This window comes from Lacerta agilis, chromosome 16 (assembly GCF_009819535.1).
Source record: "Lacerta agilis isolate rLacAgi1 chromosome 16, rLacAgi1.pri, whole genome shotgun sequence".
Classification (NCBI taxonomy): domain Eukaryota; kingdom Metazoa; phylum Chordata; class Lepidosauria; order Squamata; family Lacertidae; genus Lacerta; species Lacerta agilis.
In genome coordinates this window covers 8357310-8384031 of record NC_046327.1, presented here as the reverse complement: position 1 = coordinate 8384031, position 26722 = coordinate 8357310, and the positions used below count along the sequence as shown (strand labels likewise).

At 40.3% G+C, this 26722-nt stretch overlaps 1 protein-coding gene across 50 annotated transcripts in view; it reads left to right on the top strand.

Moving 5' to 3' along the window:
• The window catches only part of PTPRD (protein tyrosine phosphatase receptor type D), a 794829-nt gene that overhangs the window by 536392 nt on the left and 231715 nt on the right, over positions 1-26722 (top strand). For 25 of the 50 annotated variants that reach the window (XM_033173198.1, XM_033173199.1, XM_033173220.1 and 22 more), the window contains exons 6-7: positions 9697-9845; positions 14788-14929. In XM_033173198.1, coding sequence (XP_033029089.1) covers positions 9697-9845; positions 14788-14929 — 291 coding nt within the window. The remainder of the gene's footprint in view (positions 1-9696; positions 9846-14787; positions 14930-26722) is intronic. The other 25 variants (XM_033173226.1, XM_033173225.1, XM_033173224.1 and 22 more) reach the window with 1 other exon arrangement.

Sequence of the window (26722 nt, the reverse complement as noted above, 5' to 3'; positions counted from 1 at the left end):
GGATGCACTGCAACAGCAGGTGGGGCCAGATGTGAAAGTGGGTGGAACCACAAATGTGACTTTTACCTTTGTACAGTTGGCTATATTCCAGTCACACAAAAGTCAAAGGCTCCATCTCACCATCCTGGCAAACAAGATGTATCGTCAGGACAGAGGAGGGCCAGGTGCAGGCTGGTGAGAGATGTGGCCAGGGAAATAGAAATGTTTCATGGGGAGAGTCTAGTGGACTCCAGGCACCCCCTGGGCCTGAGCTATCTCACCCTTGACTTAAAGTTCAATGGCCATGGAAAGACTTAAGTTGTTGTGGTGGTTTTGCAATAGCCTATATATCCAAGTAGGTCATCATATAATCAACATAAATTACAGTGGTACCTTGGTTCTCAAACTTAATCCGTTCTGGAAGAAGGTTCCAAAATCAAAGCGTTCCGAAACCAAAGCGTGCTTTCCCATAGAAAGTAATGCAAAATGGATTAATCCATTCCAGACTTCTAAAAACAACCCCTAAAACAGCAATTTATCATGAATTTTACTCTCTAACGAGACCATGGATCCCGAAAATGAAAACAATAAACAATGTACTGCAGTCACACAGTCAGTAGCTGAACTGGGTTCCACACAGTCACAAAAAACCACAGAAAAAAACAAAAACGCCAAATAAGTAGCAAAAACAGACAGACCTCAGCGTAACACTCAAAACAGAAGCGTGGCACTCAAATCAGAAGTGTAGCACTCAAAGCGGAGCACGTTCGGATTCCGAAAAAATGTTACACTTACTTCTGGGTTTGCAGTGTTCCAAGTTGTTTGAGTACCAAGGCGTTTGAGAACCAAGGTACCACTGTATTTTAATGTTGTGATACAAATTTCTGCAGGAAACAAAACACAGTAAATAATAATAATACTTTGTTGCATTTTCTATACATCATCCACCAGGAGCTCTTGGGGGATCCTGATTTTTCTAGATCCATTTCAGTCAGACTTTACGTTCAGTCGTTTTGGTTCAGGACCACAATACATGAAGGACTATTTCTACCCATACGACCTGACCCAGACCCTCCATGAGAGGGTGGCAACACGAGAGTGAGCCTTTTCTGTGGTGATTTATTTTATTTATTGCATTTCTGTACTGTTTTACACTTAAATGAATCTCAAAGCATTTGCAAACAATCATTATCAACAGCACCACCAAACATAATAGAACACCACAAATGCAGCACAGATCATATAAAATAATTAACAAATCATTAATAAAATCCAATTACAATGTGGAAGACACTATCAGGAAAACTAAAAAAACTAAAAAACAGCACAATTACAGCAAAAGACATAATATATGATTAATGAATCAATACAGCATTTATAATATATAAATCAATATTAACAACATTAACAAAATATCAGCAACAACAACAAATAAGCTTAAGCACTATTAAGTTCATACATATTCCTCATCCCCATGACTCATCCCCATTCGTCCAGTTCTTTAAAAGGCACACATTATATTGCCCTGGACAATATAAAGTGACTAACAAATTCAATAAATAATCATCATGAAAATACTATTGAGCAGCATTAATTAGAAGAAGCATTAATTAGAGGCTCTTTTACATGTTTTCACAAAAGGTCTTTGTATGTGAGAGATCTTTTGTTTCCCAATTAAGCTATATAAACTGTAAATTAGTATGTGGGTGCAGGAATGTTAGTTGGCAAGTCAATGCCTGCGGCTGTCTGGCTTAGTTTGGAATTTTTCCCATGTCCTGGGTCAGAGATAATGTGTCCCATTTTAAAAATATGCACAATCTCCAGCCAAATAAGTGTTTGTAATCTCTACAGAATGCTGTGTTGCACATCATGTCTTGTTGCTTGAACAAGATTTATGCAGTTGGGAAACGTAACACACCTATCCTGCTTTCGGTTACTTATCAGGCTGTTTGTCACCAAATTGCTATTTCCGGAACAAAATATTCTACATTACTATTATCACCCATTATTATCACACTACATTTCTGAATATTAGAACAGAAGGGCTTTACAAAGTTTGGCTAACTTTATGAAGACTAAGGGAAGCGGCTGGTTTTAGCTGGCTGGTAACATAAATGTCTTGTGTGAGAATATCTTGGTTTGCACAAGACAAGGCAAATAGGAATTGGAGATTTTCTTTGCAGCTTTAATTTGTTTCTGTGGAAACAGTGACATTGACACAGGACTGTTGAACAGTGTGACAGTCTACTCAAGGCTTATTTTATGAAAATCCCCTTTAGGAGTTGTTGATTTTTTTTTTCTTCCAAAGAGGCCTCAGCCATGCCTATATATTTGAGTTTGCAAATTTGTATAGCTGTATTTTTGCCAGACATTTGGATTTGATGAAATCCTTGTCAGGCGTAAATGAATATAGTTGCTTTGAAGTTGGTGGAGTAAAGCTGATTTATACCAGCTAACACGATGAACTACAGTGTAATTCTCTTGCGTGTTCATAGAATGGCATAGGTACTATGATATCCTTAAAAAAAAACCACAACGTCCTGTATGTACTGAAGGCTGTATTTACAGGAATACATGACAAAGCTATCTTTAGCCATCTCACCCCTTGCCTTTCCCTGTAAGACCAATTGCAGCCGTTAAGAGTCATCAACAGCTTTTCCACACCTATCAGCCAATCACCCATTCCCACCACCCTTCTGAGTAATACCCCTCATCACTCCCCCACTATATATAAGGGTCTTGTGACTTCTGTTTCAGTGTATCTGAAGAAGTGTGCATGCACACGAAAGCTCATACCAAGAACAAACTTAGTTGGTCTCTAAGGTGCTACTGGAAGGAATTTTTTATTTTATTTTGTTTTGACTATGGCAGACCAACACGGCTACCTACCTGTTACAGGAACACAGTTAAACATCTTGAGCAATCTGTATGGGTAATTTAGAGCTGGTAATTACTTCATGTGGATAGGGATGTGTAGAATATGCCTGCATAATTTCACACTCTCCAATATTTCTCCAATGAAAATAGAATATAATAACAATAACAATAGAATGGAATAGAATAGAGCAGCGGTGGCCAACTTCCAAGGGACTGCGATCTACTCACAGAATTAAAAACTGGCAGTTTTTACCCCTGTTCAGGAGGCATAAGTTGCTTAGCTTTTGGGGGGGAGGCAGGGCACAACGTTTTTGCATTATTTGGGGGTCAAAGAGAAACAGCAACTCACCAAAGTAATAAGAGATTATGGAAGAGGGTTCTCTCCTGCAAACTATCTGTCAAAATTACAAACATCTAAGTACAGACACTCCTTCACCCATGCCAGATTTAATGTGCCACCCTCTGCCCTGTTACAAGGCAGATATGAGGGTAAACCTTATGTGGCACGAGTCTGCCCATGTTGCTCACTGGAAGTCGAAACAAATTTACATGTGCTGTTACACTGTAGTTTCTATGAGGACTTACGGTTGACCTTCATTAAACCGGTCCTACAAAAGTTCAAGAACGAACCTGAATCCCAACGTCCCAACATCTAAGAGCCTTGGTAGATGACAAGGACCCCGAAATCACGATCAATGTAGCTAAATTTTGTGTATCTGCCATTAGACGTAGGAAACAAGAGCTTCTTAACGGCTGACCCTTTTAACGGCAACCAGTGGGGGCATGCCAACATTTCATCTGAATTGCTGTTTTACTTGCACTGTAATGCTCTTTGTTATCCCTCTTATGTTTTGCTATGTGATTTGTTGTATAAGCTGGAGGTGGTCTGAGACCGTTTTAATAAATTATTATTATGTTCTCACCAAAGGATCGCTGGGGGAAAATCCAGCCTCGGTTTGTAAACTCCATCTTCCGTTCTCAAACAGTGAAGGGCAGGGCGGGGCGAGGGGCCGGGGCCGGAAGGGGGCCAGACCAAAACCTAGCAGAGATTGACCAGTAGATCGCGATCAACCCATTGGACATCCCTGGAATCCAGTAACAACAATTTTATTATTTATACTCCGCCCATCTGACAGGGTTGCCCAGCTACTGTGGGCAGCTTTCTCTATATATATATATATATATATATATATATATATATATATATATATATATATATATATATATATACATTAAACATGGAAAACTTCCCTATACAGGGCTGCCTCCAGATGTCTTCTAAAGGTTGTATGGTTACTTATCTCCTTGGCTTGGGGGTAACATAACTCCATACCTTCCTAACATGGGTCCAATTAAAATAGGGACATCCTGAGGAAAAGTGGGGCATTCTGGGATCAAGTCAGTAACCAGGATGGCTTCTGTAAATCCAGGACTATCCCTGGAAAATAGAGGCACTTGGAGGGTCTAATTTGTGACCCACCATGACAAGCAGAGCTGACCAGCCAAGTATACTTTGCAATGTGCTGGACAAGGAGAATAATTATGCACACTTATTTTTGTAGCACACTACTAATGGATATCCCAGTAAAGAAAATATTTTGAAGAATATGCTTAAGGGCCTTTAACATCCTAAGCATGTATTTATTTGCATAGCAAGTCTTGGGATCAAAGTAAAGGTTTGTTCGTAGAATTATCACTAATGCCATCCTATATGGAGTATACCATTGTGTGTAAAAATTTCTTAGCTTTGAAATACTATGACTGACAGTTTATAACCCTCAGGAAAATACCAGAAGCTTTGTTTGGGAGTTTGCTTAAAAGATTTCATGAAATCATAGCTCACTTGCGTGCCCTTTTAGAAATAAAAGCTAATTAACTTCTTGCACAAGCCAATTTGCAGGTACATTGTAAGCACAGGTTAGAATTAAGGAGCAGTAATTGCTTATAATGATGATCAGCATAACTGATGTGATAAATTATGATTAATGAGTAAATTAGCAGTGAATGCTGTAAATGAGTCTGCTATGAAAATTATTTTTAAAAGAAACGAAGAGTAACCAGATCCATCAAGTGAGCTGCATGTGCACATGTTTAATACTTTGTCTTGGAGAAAATATAAAAACTACGATAATTGATAATGATTTTTTTATATAATACTGTATGCATGTGACAATCAAATGGTCTTTGTTGCTGTTAACAATATAGATATTGCTATTATTTACTTACAACACAAATAAAAATTCACAAAAATAACAAGGTCTATCAATATATACTGTAGGCATATCAATAACTTTAAAAACTCCAATTATTCATGATCTAGGTTTTCTTGAGAACTATCCCTCCTTCATAACAACAACAACAACAACAAACTTTATTTATTTGCATAGCTCACAGGCCGTTGCATCAAAAAACAAACAAACAAAAAAAAACATATTACAGATACAATACTGATAAAACCATATATAACCAATAAAATGAGCTGAATCGGGATTCGGCACAATTAAAACAAGAATAAATGAGATCTTAATTATGAGGGGGCACTGCTTCATAACAGGTGGCTGATACAATCATGTCCTACTCTGAACCACTAGTGGGTGGCCCTTGTGGTCTCTTCCAACTCTATGATTCTATGATTCTACAACCTTCTTGGTTCTGTGTGCAAGATATATTTAACCTCACATCTTCCTTCAGAGTGCATTTGTCTGAGGAACAAGAGCTGGTATTGTAGGATAGGACTAAAAGCATGACCCTCCTCCAAGGGACATGGACCACGATACCTCAAGGACAGACTCTTCCCATATATGCACCAATTTGGACTTTGTGTTCATCATCTGAGGCCCTTATTCATGTTCTTTTTGTTTTAACTATTGGTTTGTGCTTTTATCTTGTGTTTTTTTATCTCGTGAACCACCCTGAGATCTTGTGATGAAGGGCGGTATATAAATCTAATAAATAAATAAACGCAACAAATACAATAGTGTCATGTATGTGAGTAATGCATTAACAGCGCTTACACTTTTCAATTACCCCTGGTTCTAAGTACTTGTGATGAACTCCTACAGTACCAAACATTACAAAGCAACTCAGTCTTCCCCTTCCCATAAGACACAACTCATTAAATGTGTTTCTGTAGATTGATTGTATTGCCCTTGGCTGTACTTGAGGGACGATTCCAACAGATTCCATATGAAAAACACATGTCCCTGTGGAGATAGCAGTATCGAATTGGTGGCACATGCCCTTCTGGCTTGCACTCTTTATAAAGACCTGAGGAATGAGATTATCACCCCTCTTTTATAATCCATTCCGGGTCACCCAGACACTGCCACACTGTCCTTTCTCTTGGCAGATCAAGATGAGCAGGTGACAGCAAAGTCTGCAAGGTTTTTAGCTGGGGCAAAACTATTTGACTATTTATTCAAAACCCTAAAATGTATTTTATATAATTGACTTTTTATTTCTATTCTTTGTATATCATATTGTTGTTTTATTGCTATGGCCGATGGCCAACGCAAATAAAGATGCATTAAAAAATGTCTTTCTGAATAAAATTATCTGTGGGTTGCCATTTATTAGTCCAAAAACTGGTGCAGTCCATTAGTTAGTATGAACTGTCAGTTGAGAAGAGACTAAATCAAGCGATGATTCTGCTCTGTGGCCTAGGTAGGCCATTGTGTGTCAGCCCCCAACCTTAGTTCTGTAGGATGGGAATAGTAATAACCTACCTTTCAGGTTTTTTAAAAAAAATAATAATATATGTCATATTGACCAATGTTATATGTTAAATGAATGAATGGATTTAAAAATGCCTTTGTTGTGTGTTTGGAAGTAGACGTGCATATTAAGTCAGTATTAAATCAGACAAACAAGGACAGTGTTTGCCATTTTCACTGAACTTTACTTGTTCATTATCTCTCCCAGCTGGATGTTCAACCTGGTCAACTCAGGGGCATATGCTGTGTGACTAATTTACTGGAAGCAACTTCTGTCTCGTTTTGTTCGGCGGAATATATTGTATTGGAATTTTCCCACGCAGATATGAAACTTTGCTTAATGAACTATGCCAATGAGTGATTTTGTTGGACTTTGCACTTTGGTGTTCAAAGGAAGTTAAAAATGTGTGCCAATTTTCAGCTGGTGCTGCTCTCATGCTAATCAGCAGAATGGTGCTATAGAGTGCCATTAATAGTCTTGGTAGCTGAATGTCCAGAAATCATCACCATTTCCTACCACAATAATCTGTATTTGACATGATTAACAACCTCCATAAATAAGAGGGTGATGCATTAATATGTGAGTTGGAGACTATTGACTTGATAGTAATGTGATAGATTTTATTAGACCATTCAGTTTGTGAAGGAATGTGCATACCTTAACTTACAAAGAATCCTGACATGCCAATTTGAAAGGTAGCTCATTCTTCCTTATATAGACAAAAGAAAATGATAATCTGGCAATATAAACTACCGGTACTTGCATTTTCTATCAATAATAGATCATGCAAATGGTTTATTGGTGTTAACGGTAAAAGGAATACAAATAAAGGAAGTTTTACTTTGCCTGCTTCGTCAGTTGTCCTTGGTAATTTATTTTCACCAACAGTTGAATAGCAACGTTTAGAAACAAACCAATAAACATTGGGTGATTTTGAACACTAGTTGGGTAACACCTATTAAGGCCAATAGTTTTCAGCAACTCAGTCCTCCTGTAGTTTTTGTTCATTCTTTTTTGCAGTTTTCTTTAAGCAGAACACATAGTAATTTGTTAATGGAAGTCTTAGGAATGTGTATGTTTCTAAGGCATGTAGATTCTTGATAGCCAAGAATCCTTTGGACCATTGAGGAAGCTAACCCAGCAGACTTCAAAGGCTCCGTACTGGGTTCACTGAATCTTTCACTGCTTCTCTCAGAGCCAGTGTGGTGTAGTGGTTAAGAGCGGTAGACTCATAATCTGGGGAACCGGGTTCGCTTCCCCGCTCCTCCACATGCAGCTGCTGGGTGACATTGGGCTAGTCACACTTCTTTGAAGTCTCTCAGCCCCACTCACCCCACAGAGTGTTTGTTGTGGGGGGAGGAAGGGAAAGGAGAATGTGAGCCGCTTTGAGACTCCTTCGGGTAGTGATAAAGCGGGATATCAAATCCAAACTCCTCCTCCTCTTCTTCTTCTCTCTCTCGGGGGTGGGGAATGGATTTTGAAAGGCTGACCAGTTCTGCAACAGGAAAGACTGCAGCAGTTGTCTTCAAGGACTCGTCAGCACATACATCTGCATGCCCTAGTTAGATATCAGTGCATCAGTCTTTTTGTCAGATGTCAGAGGGCATATTTGGCCTCAGGGTTAACCAAGAGCTTCAGTTAACTCAGGTTCCAATCATTGGATTTTTTACACACAGATCTCATTAAATTATTAAACATCTCGGATGATTTCCTGCTCGTAGCCTTCCATGAAACTGTATATTCAAACACAGGAACAAAATACTTTTTAGTGCTCTGAGTAAGGAGGAATGATCCCCCTTCTTGCTATTTCTCAAAGATAATGGATTGTACTGTTTGCTATTTCTTTCTCGCTCCCTCTGAAAGCTTTTTTTTTATTGACGGCAGGGTGTCTATCCCTCTCTCCCCTGTTTCTTGTACTCTCTATGGTAGCTTGCGGGGTGTGTGTGAAAGAGAGCAGGTGTGTTAAATCACATTTTGGAGCCATATCAATGAATAAGCATTTTGCCTTTTAATCCTGTATGAAGGGAGGTCTTCGTGAAAGTTTCCATTTGGTACTTCAGCCTCTTTGGCATATTAGGTGTAAGGAAACAGAAGGCTGTAACAGAGAACAAAATGCATGGGAATCCTAGAGCCACTACATTTGAGTTGCCCAAGGATTGCCCATTATTTACGTTGCAGATAGATCGTAGGCACACACATGCATTTGAAACCATCAGGGAAGACAGCTTTGGCAAGTGGCCTTTATTATGAATTTTCAGGACCATCAGACACCTGCTAGATGCAAGCATGCATAATGGCTAGGCCTTAGGTTGGATATCATATGGATTCTACTGCCTCTTATGTGCTTTGTTCTGTTCTTCATCTGTAGACACTCTTATCAGTACCTTGCCTCTCAGTTTTATTCCTTTACTATGTTTGGTCAGTCATGGGAGAAACTCTTGAGAATTATATTCATTGAACAGTTCTGTTCTTAACTGGTTGGGCAGCTTGTGACCATAGGGACATATGTGACCCTCCAGCAGTTTTCAAAAGCCCCCTTTGAGTGATTGCATCAGACCACTGACAAGAATTACAGGTGGGGGTGAGAAATATGGGTGTGTCCACTGCCAGATTTACGTATAAGCTAAACAAGCTATAGCTTAGAACCCCACCCTCTTGGAGACCCCCCAAAAAAATTACTGTAAAGGAAAAAAATCTGCAGGACACCCGGTTCCCAATGTATACTGTATATGAAATGATCACATGCAGCGATCTGCATGCACACAGCATGTTAATTCCTACCTGGAAGTGCCTTCTGTTCAGGAATATTGTAATGTATCCAGCTACAGTACATGCCAGCTTTAATTTCCCTTGCTTTAAGGCAGTGGTTCTCAACCTTGGGTCCCCAGATGTTGTTGGACTGCAACTCCCATCAACCCTAGCTAGCAAGACTAGTGGTCAGGGATGATGGAAGTTGTAGTCTAACAACATCTGGGGACCCAAGGTTGAGAAAGGCTGCTTTAAGGGTTGATGTTGTTTTTAGAGAAACAACAGATTTCTATTTTAGTTCTTTTGACAGCTTGACACACTCTTTTGGATATTTCTTGCTTAAGATTTATTTTGCTGTTTTTTCTTTTTCTTTTTTAGCACCACCAAAGTTTACAAGAACACCCGTTGACCAGATAGGAGTCTCTGGGGGAGTCGCATCATTCATCTGCCAAGCTACAGGAGACCCGAGACCTAAGATTGTCTGGAACAAAAAGGGCAAGAAAGTCAGCAATCAGAGATTTGAGGTATTAGGTCCATTGTTCTGTTCCTCTGAAAAACATTTACTTTAATATCGCCTGATTATTCCCTATTGCTTTTGAACAGTTATCGTATTAGAACTACAGCATTGATGCTTACATTGGTGTACCGAAACAAAACAAAACATTTTAGGATCTCTCCCTAAAGAGAAATTCCAGTTCAGTTTATAACGGTTCTCCACATAACCCCTGACCAGACTGAGAGTGAGATGTGCTATGAATTTATTTATTTTTTTAATCCCTACTCTGCATTCTTCTTTTGTATTCCACTTGCTTGGGTTGGTTATGCTGTGCTTCTCAGTGATCTGTGGGGTGGAAGGCAGAAATACAGTTCCCAATGTCATCTATGGTGGATTTTGCTGAAGAGTTAGAAGTATGATTTTGAGAAAACACTGAAAAAAATATTCAAGTCAGGTTAAGAGCTCAGAATTGTAGTGGATAATGTATTGGGTTTATGAACAGCAGTGGGAATCAGCATCACAGAAGCAATACAATCACAATGTTAGTAATAGTGTGCCAATTTGGGGTTGTCATGCGGTTCTTTTCTGCAGCCTTGCCTTTTTCTCCCGGACATGGTACACTGTGCCCCCAAACCCCTTGCTGCTGCTGATCCCCTTCCATCCTATGTGAGATGGCATGGCTGCATGTACACTAATGGCCTGCATATTGGTTGAGCATACAGTGGTACCTCGAGTTACAAATGCGTCAGGTTACAAACTCCGCTAACCTGGAAGAGTTACCTCGAGTTGAGAACTTTGCCCCAGAATGAGAACGGAAATCGTGTGCCAGCAGCACAGCAGCAGCAAGAGGCCCCATTAGCAAAAGCACGCCTCTAGTTAAGAACGAATCTCCAGAAAGAATTAAGTTCGTAACTAGAGGTACCACTGCACTCATATTTTATGTTTAGTATCAGTATTTGGGAAGTTCATTTTTGTTTACAGGTTGATGGGGGGAAATGAATACACAAACGATGATGTGGGAAAAAGCAATCATAAATAATAAACAGAAGCATGGTAGATAGTTGGTTATAGCATCTTAAGAACATAATGAGATCCTGCTGAGATCAGGTGAGTGGCTTATTTAGTCCACCATCTTGTTCTCACAGTAGCCAACTCGATGCCTATCAGAATCCTGAAAGCAGGGCCACCACAGCACTCTTGCTCCTGTTGTTTCCACCAACCAGAATTCAGACGTATACTGCCTCTGCCATTAAGAGGAGGAACACTTTCATTATTGGTAGTCATTTTTAGCCTTATCTTCTATGGTTTTTCAAATCCTTTTATCCTCTCTAAGCCATCAAAGTTGGTGGCCATCTTGGCCTCTTGTGGGGTTGAATCATATTGTTTTAAACTATATGATATGGTTTATCATATTCCTGGTCAATATGGCAGCCTAATGAAACAAGTGAGGGATTATTGAATTATTGCTCCACACTGCTATAATTCTCTGCTTCCCTTTATTCTCCCTCTTTGCTTGACTTTAATGACGCCATCCCAAAGGAAGCTCTTGTTGCAAATTTTCTTACATACATTGCTGAGAGGCACTCATTTCCCTCTCCCTGCACCCAAGCTTAGTTTAGATTCATCTGTAAATCACAAGTTTGAGTTTTAGTCCTGATTATTATTACTTTAAAGTAACAGAAAGTACATTTCTTTTAAAACAATTTTTATGAAAGTGTGTATGATATATCTGAATAAGTATTCTCCACTCCATTTCTTCTTAAGTGTTTCTTTTAATCAGTTTCCTGAGATGAAAAAGAACTGAACCCCAACATTGACAGTTGTGTGAAAGCTAGATGTTATCTGCTTCACACACTTTAATACTTGGTTGTTGTTGTTACTGATGCTTGTGTTGTTGGAACTTCTGTAAGCAAACCAGGTTAGGAACAAATATGTTTGCTATATCATTTTAGTTTGCATTTATAACTGTTTTGGGCCAGTGTGTGTGGCAAAGAACTGCAGAAGGCCTTCAGCCCTTCCCACTCCTCTGTTCATAGACATGATGAAAGTTCTATATACATGTTAACCTCAAATAATAATCTGAAGTTTTCACTGCTTGTTACAAGGCTCAAATGGTATAGAATTGTTGAGGCAAAGCACATGAACTTATGTGTTGTTGGTTTTGGGGTCCCATCATTCCTGGTAATTAGAGGTTCTGGCTGGGGCTAATGGAAGTTGTAGTTGTGGTCCAACAACAGATGGAGGACATCACACTGACTATCTTGTTATACGTGTGCTTCACAATATCAACAGATTCAGAATGTGGTAATGCATATTCAATAGGTATGGTTAAGCAAGAACTTAATTACTCACTCCTGTGTCAGGAGTTCTACTCAAACCAACCAAATTGTTGAGTTCCAGAGCTTGTTGGAGCAAATTGCATGTTTGGAGCTATCCAAGGTGCTGTAATTGCAGTATGATCCTGCCTGCCTTACTAAGCATTTGTTGTGCCCTGGGCAGCATATAATGCTTTATTATATCTCAGCATATAATGCTTTATTAGTCCTAGTTGATATATAGCACAACATTAGTCTAGGAAAATATAGATCTAGAAGTATAACTTTGCAAAATATTTTACAGTTTGTTTATATTGCTTTTGCCATGTTTTTATTACAACCCCAAAGTAGAATAAGAGGATTAAGGTGAAGAAGAGGTTTCTCTCCTTCCTTACCTCCCATCTTACAACCCACAATCTACCTATGCTTCCTTGCCTATTCCAGAAAATGAGATCTGAACATTTTTAGCTGCTTTCTGTGGGAGGCTGCATGTTCCCCAAGATTAATTCACATACACCACAGACAGATAAACTATGCAGGGATTGTGTGAAACAGGAAACTACACAACCGTTATATGAAGAAGAGAAGTGTACATGATTTGTGAGTCAAACTCTTTCCTTCCCATGATCCTTTAAATATTGAAGTGCCTCTTGAATTAGGCTTCAGTGGCTGTTCAATTTCTAATTTCCAATTTTTAAAAATGCAGATCAAAGTCTAGGGAAGAATGCATTTTTTCCAGTAAACTGAAACGTATATGAAAGACTAAAAAAAGATATCATCCATTATTTATTACCCCAGGAGAGTTTAAATTGACTCTTTTGAACAGGCTTTTAGCACACATTTGTTTAAGTTTGGATGGATTCCCCTCCCATCTTGAGTGAATTTCAGGGCAGGGGCAAACTTGCCATTTATCCTAGTTTTCTAGAAGTTGGGAACAGGGAATATGGCTCTATCTGTGTTTGTTTAAAAGGTGGCAAGAGAAGCCAGCAAATTCCCTGAAATCTCCATTGAGTTAAACTATCCTTATTCAACCAATGCGGTTGCAGCCCTGCATACAGTATGGGAGTAGTAAGGGGATTCCTGCCTCCCATCCACCAGTGCTTGCAAATTTCAACAGGTGTTAGTGAACTGAGCTAGGTTCATGGTCCTTATATTAATTTACAAAACCCTGAGCGCCGTAGGTCTAGGATGCCTTCGGGACCACCTTGGCTCTTATATCCCAGCTCAGTCACTGAGATCATCGGTTGGAGCATTGCTGGTTGTCTCCTGAGTTGGTGAGCACATTTGACTCCAACATAAAACCAAGCTTTCAGTGTTAGCTCACTCCCATTGAAAATGCTTCCAGTAGAGCATTGGAAACAGGCACTCTCTGTATGGTTTGCTGAAGCCTCTCTTCTTTTGCCACCAGGCTTATGCAGAAAATTAAGAAAGAGTGCTACTTAATAGACACCTGGTGATCTGTGTGTTGTTTTGTGTTCTTACTACATTTAATAATAATAGTAATAATTTATTATTTATACCCCGCCCATCTGGCTGGGTTTCTCCAGCCACTCTGGGCAGCTTCCAACAGAATGTTAAAATACAATAATCTATTAAACATTAAAAGCTTCCCTAAACAGGGCTGCCTTCAGATGTCTCCTAAAAGTCTGGTAGTTGTTTTTCTCTTTGACATCTGGTGGGAGGGCGTTCCACAGGGCAGGTGCCACTACCGAGAAGGCCCTCTGCCTGGTTCCCTGTAACTTGGCTTCTCGTAGTGAGGGAACCACCAGAAGGCCCTCAGCACTGGGGCCTTTTTACTTTTTGTAAACTTCTTTGGCTTTTTTATGAAATTGAAGTGTACAGTTATTTTATAAACAAACTAAACAAGCCCTTTCCAAAGCACTGGACAATTATTGCATGGCCAATAAGGTTGAGGTCATTAAGAACTCGTCAATATGGTCTGAGCTGGGCATTTGTTTCCCAGATTCAATTTTTCATCTGCCATGTGGTTGTAGTCAGTCACAGACCCAAAACACATCAGCATGCTCACAGTTTCACGCCCTTTCAGTGTCCCTGGGTGATGATGATCTGTAAAGGCATCCATTAATTCCTGCTTACCATTTTAAACATGAAATATATGTCTTCTGTGTGTTGGAGGCCTGGAATAGGCTGTGAATCCTTTGCTACAAAGACAAACTCTCTGGGGGAGATGGCTGAGCTGGACTTGGAGGTTGTGCTTTTTTTGTATTATAGCTGCCAGACAAACCCATATGCATGTGAGTGACACAAATATTTTTTTTTCCTGCAGTTCCCTGCAGTCATTTGGTCATGGTGACTATGCATGCCATGGCTATGGCTGGGTGAACTTCACATGGCTCACATCACTGCTCTTTTATGTCGCTTTCAAAATAATGACAATTTGGCCAGCCCACCATTAGAGAGTTTTATAGTGAGTTAAAATTTGAGAACTGCATTATCTCTTGCACTTTAGCCCCATTACTTAGGGCCAAGAAACATGAGTGACTCTTAAATTTGCTCATTTCCACTCGTATGAAATCAAGCATTGATGTCCATGTTAGAGGAATTTAGACCAGTGAGATTCTGTATTAAATACCCGGGCTTAGTGGAGAGGCAGGTATTTGTAACAACACCTGTGACAGCTTCTGTTTCTTTCAATAGGTAATAGAGTTTGATGATGGATCTGGATCCGTTCTCAGAATACAACCGCTACGGACTCCACGAGATGAAGCTATTTATGAATGTGTTGCTTCCAACAGTGTTGGAGAAATAAGTGTGTCCACAAGACTCACTGTGTTACGTGGTAAGTGGTTCCCGAATATTTAATATTTTAAAGATATTTGTTTGCTTTTGTTTTTTTACAGGGAAATGTGTTACAGAGTTACAGTATTTATACTTGAAAATGATAAAAAGTCTGATGTGTTTTTCACCTAGAAATTGTTCTCTTTCAAACTGAGTTGACATAATGATTGCATTGCAATCAGTTGTGCCCTGTGCGTGTAGTGAGTGCAGTTTGTGATTTGTCTGGGATTTGTCCCTACAATAGCTGTTGGTTTATCTCTTCTGTTTTATGGTGGACAGGTTGCTATGTGTAATATGGAGAGAAGCTGTATTTGATGTACTTTCGGTTGCTACTTTCATTTGATGTACTTTCGGTTGCTGTTAATGTATAATATAATGTATAATATAATGTATAAATGAACTTCAGAAATACTGAAGTTCAGACATAAAAAAATAGGAGAATTTAAAATGAAGAAGGGAGCTAGAGCTAAATGCACTCAACAGTTTTTGGAAGAATTGGGTTTTCGAAGTGCTGCCCTTGGCATTTTATGCTGTGTGGTAGTCATTTATATCAAAGGTAACCTAAGCAAGTTGACACTGACCTTTGCAAAACTATAGAAACAGAATTTATTTACATAATGATGAGCTGTAGGTAGTTAAGCACTTTGGTGAACACAAACAATCTTTCTTTCAGCAATAGGAATGCTTGTCATCTTGTTCTGACTCTTTGTATTTCTTGGTCAATCAGAGCTATCAAGGATGACTTTGAAATAACATTTTGTGCTCCTACCATATACTGTATGGGTTTTGTTTCATGATTCACAGGTGTCACTTATGTGAATCCACTAGTGACAACTTCCTTGCGGTAAATGCCAGAAATCAGATGGCCTTTTATATCTGATTTCCAGTCTTTAAAAATAAGGAGATTTTATATATATATATATATATATATATATATATATATATATATATATGTATATGTATATGTATATATGTATATATATATGTATATATGTATATGTATATGTTACCTGTGTATCCATCTGACATAGTAGATACTCAGTGATAACCAAGGAAGAATATATGTAGGGGGTGGGGTGTTGGGGTTTTTGCTTCCCTCCTCCTTTCAATTTAGAAACAGATTTGGTTATATAGGTATTTATATTTCATTTCCCTTGAAGTATGAATGGCTAATTTGCTCTTCATCACTATGAGACATTGCCCTCCTTCCACCTTTTTGCCATGGTTCATACTTGTGATAGAAATGAACTCTGACATCTTCCATGTGCTCTGTGTAGGTTGGGCAATGAGGATAGAAAGTGGAAATCAATGCAACACAAAGAACAATAGGGAGAGCTTCCTGTTTAGGGAAGCTTTTAATGTTTAATAGACTATTGTATTTTAATATTCTGTTGGAAGCCGCCCAGAGTGGCTAGGGAAACCCAGCCAGATGGGTGGGATATAAATAAATTATTATTATTATTATTATTATTATTATTATTATTATTATTATTATTATTAGGTTCTTGGTTTTTCCTTTACAGCCATATGATGACTCATATGACCCGTATGGTGTCAGGTGTGGATCAGGTGACTGTGCTTTGGGAGAAATAGCATTGGATGACAAACCGTACAATCTTTGCTGGGCTGATTTGGTTCGCAGACTGGGGTGTCCCCCACTGCTGTTTCAGATTCCTGGAAACTTTGCAAATCATATTGTTCATTTGTTTGTTTTTGCTGTCTTGAGATTAGTAGATTTGATTAGGTGTTGTTACTGGCTTATTTATGCTTCCACCCTGTGCAGAAGAATATAGTGAGATAATTTTAACAGTCAATACGACAGCTCTGTATTGTCATTGCTTTGCACATGTAGTGAACATTTATACTAAACCGCTCTCAAAAGTGTCTCCATAGGTGAAGTAAGAATATAGGGTACACTCTGCCCCACTTCTAACTAATCATGATAAACAGCAATATATATGTTGTGCTAGCCACTGGCCTTTACAACTGTAAAATAAAGTTCCAATACATAAACAAGTGATTAAAGATAAATAATAGGATAAAATACAGTACTAGTCTACAGTATGTCTCCATGATATATTCTCAGTTGCCATCTTCTGACTTGGACTTGTATTTCTAATTACATATGAAATAACAGATATGGTAGTTTGCCTGAGCAGAGAGTAGGGGGAGCTGGACTGTTGTTGCACTTGAGTGGGGCAGAGTGCATTTGCCAAATTTCCAGAGGCTAACTAAGAATACCATCTAAACACATGATTTGGGTGCCTGTAACCATCTGAATGGACGTGCGGGTGGCGCTCTGGGTTAAACTACAGAGCCTAGGGCTTGCTGATCAGAAGGTCGGCAGTTTGAATCCCCGCGACGGGGTGAGCTTCCATTGCTCGGTCCCAGCTCCTGCCCACCTAGCAGTTCAAAAGCATGTCAAAGTGCAAGTAGATAAATAGGTACCACTCCGGCGGGAAGGTAAACAGCGTTTCTGTGCACTGCTCTGGTTCGCCAGAAGTGGCTTAGTCATGCTGGCCACATGACCCGGAAGCTGTACGCCGGCACCCTCGGCCAGTAAAGCGAGAAGAGCGCCGCAACCCCAGATTAGGACATGACTGGACCTAATGGTCAGGGGTCCCTTTACCTTTACCTTTACCTTAACCATCTGAATAACAGAAGAGTTTCATTATTTTCCTGCAATGCATCATTTGTCAGTTGCTGATCTGATGTGCCAGATGCATGAAAATAAGTTGGACAGAAAATGGGAACACAACAAAAAGGGTGTTTTCATTTTTGTAAAAGCAGATGTCTATCTCAAAAGCAGAACACACACTGGCTGTGTTTACATATCACAGCAAACCATGGTTAATAGTTCATTGTGAATTAGCAGTTGGCTCCCGTTTTGCCCCTAACCTATTGTGAGTGGAAGCAGCGTACCTGCCTTAGCATTATGTCTGTACCTGGTTTTGTGGTTTGTTTCACTCCAAGGAAACCATGGCTGTGGTTGAGTAATGCAAACCACTATCTTGAATTGAGATCTATGGCTAATTAAGCATCATGTTTTGGTGCTCCCATTTGTGCTAGAGGAGGTGGGAAGTGAGAGCCAATTCTGTATTCATATTACAGCATTATATATGGTTTACTATGACTTGCAAACACAGCCACACACAAAACAAAAAGCATGTGAAGAGGGATTGGGTGGGGGATGGGGAAAAGATTTTAACACCCCCAAGTGACAAATAATTATACCAGCAACTGTGTAGTACTTTGTGACCATAATTAGATTGTTCATTATGATAACATTTTATTAACACCCCATATTTGAAGATGAACATTCTTTTCCCTGCTGTGAAAATGGTACTTATTACTGCTTTTATTATAAAGTGTTTCTGCTGGAGAGCTCTGCTAGGAACATTAAAGAACAAAGCATAACTTCTTGACAGTTAGTCAAACAGTAGTATTCCCCCCCTCTTTAAAATGAATGATTGAAATGGAAACAACTGGTCAATCATAACAATTATGGTAAAGTGTGGATTACTTGATTTTTTTATTTATTTAAAAAGTAATCATAATAAGGGACTGGAATTAAATGCATCATTATGAACTAGTTCTGTGGGCATAAAGATTTGTACAGAGAAATTTCTCTCCCAAACAGCATATAATTAGAAGTGATTAATGAGTTGTCAGTTTTGTTAGGCTTGAGAGAAAATATGGAACTTTCTAGGGAATGAGAAAAAGGAAGCTCATAAATGTAGGCATGGAAAATGCCAAAATCTGCAAAACACACTTTGCTCACTGTTGCTCAGTTTTTGAATCACTGTGGATCAAATATGTATTCTAAATTCAGTAGTGGGATACTCACTGTAGTAGTCTCTACTGTGGGATGCCAAATGGGATTGGATTCAGAAGAACATTCCAGGCTGTGTAGTGGAGGGAATAGGAGAAAGTGTAATGGAACTAATAATATTATTATCCTTGCAAAATTAATTATACAACAAAGCAGAACAGAGTCAAATTCACCTTCCTGTGTGAGGACTCCCCGTGTCTCTTATTGCTGCTCATGCAAGGTTTACATTCTGGGCCCCTGCACACATAAGTGAAATCATGTAAAGTGAGGAGAACCCTTTAAATGCCCTCTCCGTCATTCTCCCTTCAAACCAAAAATACTGTATCCAAAAATATCCACAACCAGAATTCAAGCTCTGGGCCCGGCAGAAGGAAACATGGGAAGGTGGCTGCTGCTGCTGCTGTGCTACCCCACACATCAGCTGTTAGGCGGGGAGGCTGAGCAGCCTAAACAAAGCCCTGCTGTTCCTCAGGTCTCTTTGGGGCTTCCACTGCCCTCACAGACATCCTCTTTGGGTTCTGGGGAGGGTCTCCTCACGATCCACCAGGACTCTCCAGTTCTCTCTCACCATTTCTGTGTTTGGTTTGAATTATTTAATTATTTCCTGGCACCACATATGTACTCAGCTGCGGGTAAGTAGAAGATGCATAAGTGGGGAGAAAATTAAGGGACAAAGTCAATGGAAATACGTGGCCGAGGGATTCTTGCTGATTCCTTTGAAGTCCAAGCAGTTTGTTTTTGTTGCACAATATGATATACCTTTTTAGTGTAAATCATGTACAGACTTGGTGTACAATCATGTCATTATCATGATATACAAAGTAGTCTTCATGTGAAAATTAGGAGTGCAATCTCTATATAGATTTTTTTTTAAGAAAGAAAAAACGCTGGTCTTGTTTGCTGCATCTCTCTAGAAGAAGAGTTAGTAGTTTTTGGACACATGTATGAGTGTGTTTTGCAATGTCTGTTGTTTCCCCGCTTTTCTCTGATTTTATTCGGCTTGCACTAGAATGCGGTCCCAAATGACTCCATGCCTCATCAGAGTTATTACTATGCAAACAGAATAAATAACACGGAGCAGGAAAACAGCTGAACAGCAAGTCATTTGGAGAGCACCCAAGTTGCAAGCGGAAGAACTGGAGCCTTTTGGTGTCAGTGAGCTTATATGTGGGGATGAATTTGTGTGACCCACTGGCAATTTGTGCATAGGATGAATAACGCGAAAGAGTATTAAGAAGGCTCGTCTCTATTATTGATGCCTAACTCCTTGAAAAGACTAGGACGGGGGTCTGCAACCCGCGGCTCCGGAGCCGCATGCAGCTCTTTTGCACCTTTGCTGCGGCTCTGGGCAGGGCCGGTGCATTTAGCGCCGAAATGTAGGGGGCGCTGCGCCGCGCTGCTGGTGCGCCTGCGCCCACCCACTTCTCTACCTTGCCGGCGGCTGTGCTGCTCATGCATGCCTTGTTTCGTGCCAGCACAGGCGCAGCAGCAGACCGCAACAGCTTCCCTCCTTGGCGCCTGTCCCGGCGCTTGTGTTTGGCTGCTGCTGGTGGAGCTGCTGGCTGCTGACGACCGGTCCCGGGCTCTGTTTCGGGGGCGCGCAGGAGACTTCCCTTAAGCAGCGTGGCGAAAGGAGCCCGAGAATGGGCGTACCGACGGGGGGGGGGGGGCAGGAGGGGGCAGCTGCCCCCCTAGAAGCCCCCTGCCCCCCTAGAAGCGGGAGTCCCATGGACTGAAAGAAGGGTTTTATCCATTCTGAAGGAATGTTTTCCCGCGCCTGTAGGGGGGATGTGATCAGCCCCCTGCTTCAGCCGCTCTCAGCTGCCTTGCCCAGCCCCTCTGCTGGCCAATAGTGATTGGGGCAGTGTGCATGCTGTGTGCTTTTGCATAAGTTTGCTAAACTTTTAGGGTTGCATTTGTGCTGTTCATGGGGCGGAAGTATTCTGGGGGGTTGGATTTCCCCTTCTAGATTTGCCCCTGCAGCGTCAGGCATTCGGACGGTTCCTTTAATACAGTGCTTGTTGTTTGGCTGGGGGGGGGGAGCGTTTCGTGATATTTTGCCATTTTGCCTTCATTACCTGCTCTTCATTACCTGTCTAAATTGTGCTATGAGCTTCTGGGTGTTTATATTTTTGTGGGCCGCAATGGTTTTGCGGCTCCCAGGTTTTTTTTCTCTTCAGAAACGGGTCCAAGTGGCTCTTTTTGTCTTAAAGGTTGCAGACCCCTGGACTAGGAAAAAGAGAGCAAGAGCATAATGGTAGCTTCAAAATTGCAACAACTCTTGGCTTGGCAAGAAGCAGGATGCAAGTGGAAATTCTCCTTTCAATGCAAACTTTATTCCGATGCGGAATGGATAGTGTAGCTGAGTTAAAGTGAGATCATTCTATGTTATGGTCCTATGGTGTAGTAAGTCTCTTGTTTCAGTCTGCATACAATAAATCGGATCTCTCTCTCTCTCTCTCTCTCTCTCTCTCTCTCTCTCTCTCTCTCTCTCAAACACACGCACACTCACACAGTCACTCCTGTAATATCCATTTTGTGTATGTTTGCAGTATGCTTTTGCATGGCATTGGGAATGGGTCTGCAGGGTCAGTGAATCTGAAGAGCTAAATTGTGCAACATAGCAACATAGTATGGTAACGGAGACTCCTTGCAACATTCAGCAGCCCCGCTCTTTCCTTTGTTTGAATCATGGGGACATTTTAGCAGCAACAAGGGTACAGCCAGAGGCAAGACTGTGCGGAGGTTGCTGGCTGCATCTTATAGCATGAAAAGTGTGTTGCAGTTTTGACCAAGGGCTTGTTCCTCTTCTGCTGCAATAGATGTGAAACTGGGGTGCAGCTGCATGACTACATTTCTGGGCCTGTAAAACAGAAAAGCCACCCTGAGCTCCTTTTGGGAGGAAGGGCATAATAATAATAATAATAATAATAATAATAATAATAATAATAATAATGGATAAAAAGAGAACAGTATAAATACCTTGATAAGGTCACTGCAGAATTCAATTCCTAAACCTAAATATTCAATTTCTAAAGTTCTAAAAGGCATTCATATGCGAGATCAGCCTGCTGGTTTATTAAGTACACCATTATGATGACAGAAAGTTTGTTGAAATGAAAAGTGTGTTTGCTTTCGAGTACTGAAGTGTTAGCAAAATTAAATGCATAGGAATGTCAGAACAACTCATCACGAGAGCAATAACATTTCCAAACACATCCAATAAAGTTAGGAAAATACTTTCCCAACAAAGTATACGTCTGATTATTTTTTTTAATAACCCCTCTTACTTTTCCCCTTCCTCTTTGTGATTCCACAAATGAGGACAGAAATAATGGGTGGAATTCAAAACAGCACTAAGAACATTCTGTAAATGCAAGCATATCTGTTTGCCCGATTGAGCAATCTAAACTTTCTTCCCCTGTGTGCCCTGAGTTCTCCTGAGAAGAAGGTGAAATCTCATTGTGTGGCTGGACATCCACTCATACAACATTGGATTCTGCAAGGAATTTAGTTAAAGAAGCACTTGTATGTATGTATGTATGTATGTATGTAGCAAACTCCAATTAGCCAGTAGTCCATTATCACTTTGTTGGTAATATTTTTAAACAGGGTACTGTGGACAACACTCTCCCATCCTAACGCTTTTTGGAAACCATGGCTTTCATAGCTACAGAGAGGAAGGAATGCACCAAACAGAGAGGAAAAAACCTCATCTCCCTGGAATCTTTTCTCATATATGCAGTGTTCTGCATGTTGTGTTGGTGCTAGTTTTAGGAATGTGAACAATGTGCACTTTTCAGTGATAACCAGTTGAAGGAATTAAATGGTTTTCCACAGGCATTACAATAAGTGCATTTCTTAGCATATCACAGTTTGCACATATGGACTGAGGTCCAAGTGTGGCCAATTATTTTTAGAAATATGACTTTCAGACTCAAAGGATGTGCATTAATGCATACACCAAGGTGAAAGATTTATTTGCCATGCCATGGTAAGAGAATCAAACAGCTAAGATTAAAGCAGCCTATCAAAAACTCCTTTTTAATGGATAGTATGGGATTTTATGCATGGCATTAGATCTTATTAAGATAGATTTTATTTTAGGTAATGCAATGTCTGTTCTAAACTGACATCGAATGGTGAAGCTGACTTACCATTCTTCCATTAATCTTTGTTGCAAAAAAAATACATTAATAAAGCCACTATTCACCAGCTCAGTCATAAATGGAATTTCCTCACCTTCCCTTACAAACAGATAAATCATGCTGTGCATAGGTTTCACTGTGACTTAAAATATTCCATTAAAATGATTTACTATCAAACTACTATAGCGGGCTTGCAAGGATATATAGTATTGCCAGGTAATGGTAGAATGCCATCACACTTTTATTTCCTGAGCTACTTGTGAAATGTAGCATTGGTGAAAGCAAGAAGTCAACATGGATAGAATAATGAAGACTCATGTCAGGTCAATGTGCTTCATTTTTCATACTTAAACATAAATATAGGGCAACTGTTATTAGATGCACTAAGCTCTGCATTGGAACAGCCATTTCATGTACTTTAGAAATTTCGTGCCCCCCCCTGCCTTCTCTACCCCAACTTAAACATGTTAGGAATAGGTGTTTCTAATTTTGTTGAATGGGATTTGATTTTAAGCAGTTATAACAGTGGCCCGGTTTGCACGTGACAGTAAGTCTAACTATGGCTTGCTAGGGCTGTGTGAACAGAAAGTTGCAGCTGTTTTGTTCTTCCATGGTCTTTTTTTGCTGCCATGATGGGCTAAACCAATGTTTGGCTTAGCACAATATCAAAAACTGGTACACTGGTACCTCGGGTTAAGAACTTAATTCGTTCCAGAGGTCCGTTCTTAACCTGAAACTGTTCTTAACCTGAGGTACCACTTTAGCTAATGGGGCCTCCCCCCCTGCCACCGCACAGCCGCCAAGCAATTTCTGTTCTCATCCTGAAGCAAAGTTCTTAACCCGAGGTACTATTTCTGGGTTAGCTGAGTCTGTAACCTGAAGCGTCTGTAACTCGAGGTACCACTGTATTGTGAGTAAGCTCTCTCCTCACTAAGAGCAAGCCATGGCCTGGAATAAACCCTGGCTATTCTTTGTCCTGTCTGAGGACATAGTGACCTTTTTCAATTTTAAGTTCCAGTACTTTGGTTCTGGGACACGGGTGGTGCTGTGGTCTAAACCACAGAGCTTAGGGCTTGCCAATCAGAAGGTTGGCAGTTCAAATCCCCGCAACGGGGTGAGCTCCCGTTGTTCAGTCCCAGCTTCTGCCAACCTAGCAGTTCGAAAGCACGAATAGGTACTGCTCTGGCAGGAAGCGTTTCCGTGCACTGCTCCGGTTCACCAGAAGTGGCTTAGTCATGCTGGCCACATGACCCGGAATCTGTACGCCAGCTCCCTCGGCCAGTAAAGCGAGATGAGCGCCACAACCCCAGAGTCGTCCGCGACTGGACCTAATGGTCAGGGGCCCCTTTACGTTTACCTTACTTTGGTTCTCTTTGGCCCAAGTAAAGCCCACACCTTTTGAAGAAGCTTGACTTCTCTTAAAAAAAGAAATCCCCGAAGGCCAAATAAATCCTAGCAATTCTTCCACCAACATCTTAGTCGCATATTGAGATCCTACTGTCTGGTCTGTTTATGTGTCACTGAATAGAACAGGTGTTATTTCTGAAAATTCTTACTTCAATTTGGCTTCCATGAATTTCTGAATATATCTTCCAATACAGTGGAACCTCGGTTTTCGAACGTAATGCATTCCGGAAGACCGTTCGACAACTGAAACGCTCAAAAACCAAGGATCAATGGGCGGTCAGCAAAACCCATTGAAAAAAATGGAAAACACGCAGCGGAAGCTGTTTAACTTCTGAGGCGTGTTTGAAAACGGAAGCAATTACTTCTGGGTTTTCGGTGTTCGGCTTCTGAATTGTTCAGCTTCCGAGATGCTCGAAAACTGAAGTTCCACTGTAGTTAGTGACAATAGCATGTATCATGGCTCCTGACTCCTCTCATGTACTATTTATATGTGCACATAAAATAAAAGTCTATTCTGGCATGAATTGGTATATTAATTAAACATGTATAATAACAGCCATGTGATGCCTGCAATTTTCTCATTAGGCAGGTGTCAACTTGTAGACAACTAATAAGCCCTTGAGTTTTGTAATGAATCAGATCTAAGTTAGGGGATGTTCAGAAACCCACGGTGTTTTAGGAGTTAATGGGCACCCCAGTTTGAGTGACAGATACCCCTTGGGAGGCGGAACATTCCGCTCTTTAAAAGGAGGGAAGAGCCGTTAGTGTGTGGAGAGTGGTGACTGCAAGAAGGAGGGTGTGGGGCCAGGTTAGGTTTAGGTTAGGTTAGGTTAGGTTAGGTTAGGTTAGGATCGGATCGTTGAAGACATTGTGTATATGTTGCTGAAAGAAAGAGTTTACACTGTTATGAAACCAAGCTTATGAACCATCACTGAAACCGTTATGCTCTGTAAGAAATAAAGACCTCTTATTGTTGAGCTAAGAAAATATCGTCGTTCATTTGGTCCAGCGAACTATGTATGCTCATGAGGAGGTGAACTCAGGGAAAGGACAAAACTAAACTGAAGGGTGATAGTTTGTGTCTTGGAGTTCCCTCAGGAGGGGCTAGCGGGCGGAAACCCTGGTATTGCCACAGAGTTGCTAAGAGGGCTTAGCTAACTGATATAGTGAGGGGATCTAATGAAAGAGAGACCCCGAACTGTAGGCAAAGGAGAGGTTACCCCCTGAAGCCCAGAGCAGAGGATATAACCGGCCACGGCCGCTGGACAGGAAAACTCCCGTTACTAAGAAATTCCCAGATTATTAATCAAAGGGGATTGAAATAACGGACGGACCTCAGAGGGACAGGTGGGGTGCATTGTAATTTGACCCAGAACACCTGATTAAAAATTCACTTAGTAACGAGGGGAGAACCTGAAGTGGAGGTTCGTCGCATTTTACAATCAAGAGGAATATAAATTATAATAAATAAATATTTTATTTATGAGAAACCTGTTTCTCGATGGCACTTTTCATAGGCTACATTCAGGCATCTGTATGTTAATTTATTGCTACATGCAGACATATGTATGTCTGTAAGATCCCTGCATGTACAGTGAGCTCATCATGCATATTTGAGAACCTTGGAAATAGATTCACCACAATGCCATTTTCTCTGTGTACATTTATTTCTGTGCACTTTTAATGTGGGGAGATGTTGTGCAATCCTCAACCAAGCTGCTACAGGTTTATTTTTAGTTTCACTAGAACTAAATAGATATTTGATTAGGTACGCTCATTCATTCCCCCCCCCCCCAAGAGTGTTTTGTTATGCTGCTGATGAACTATCAACCATTCCTGTATTAGGTGAATTGCTGTTTAATAGCCCAGAATGGTCTGCTGACTGAGGCTAATGCTTAGGAGCTTTCTGCTTTATAGAATATCTAATGAAAATTAGGTACGCTTGAGGAATTTGGTCTTTGCGAATCCCAATACCCATTGACGTGATCCACATCTCCCAGACTAATGTGCTGATCGCAACTTAGTTATCCACTCTCAAATGTTCTAACACACTTCTTGGCTCAAAGGTACATCAAAATGATCTAGAAATTCTGATAAGAAGTGCTGGAAAAATCCACCTTAGTGGTAAGCCGCTCAATTGATCCACACAATGGAACGTAGGAGGGGAGGACGAACAGATGAATCGATAATAATTTTCATATATTAGTAACTTTGCATTAATGTAACATTTTTATATGTCACTGTGTATTTTTGTAATATTTTTGTTTAAGCTGTATGTTGTTGCTTCAGTTTTCTGTACTCCGCTTAAAGATATTTTAGATATATTAAGCGATATAGAAATTAAATAACCATAATTGTCACTCTCTCGACTTAGCTTAATTATTAGCATGTGCTGCTGGTGTGCTGT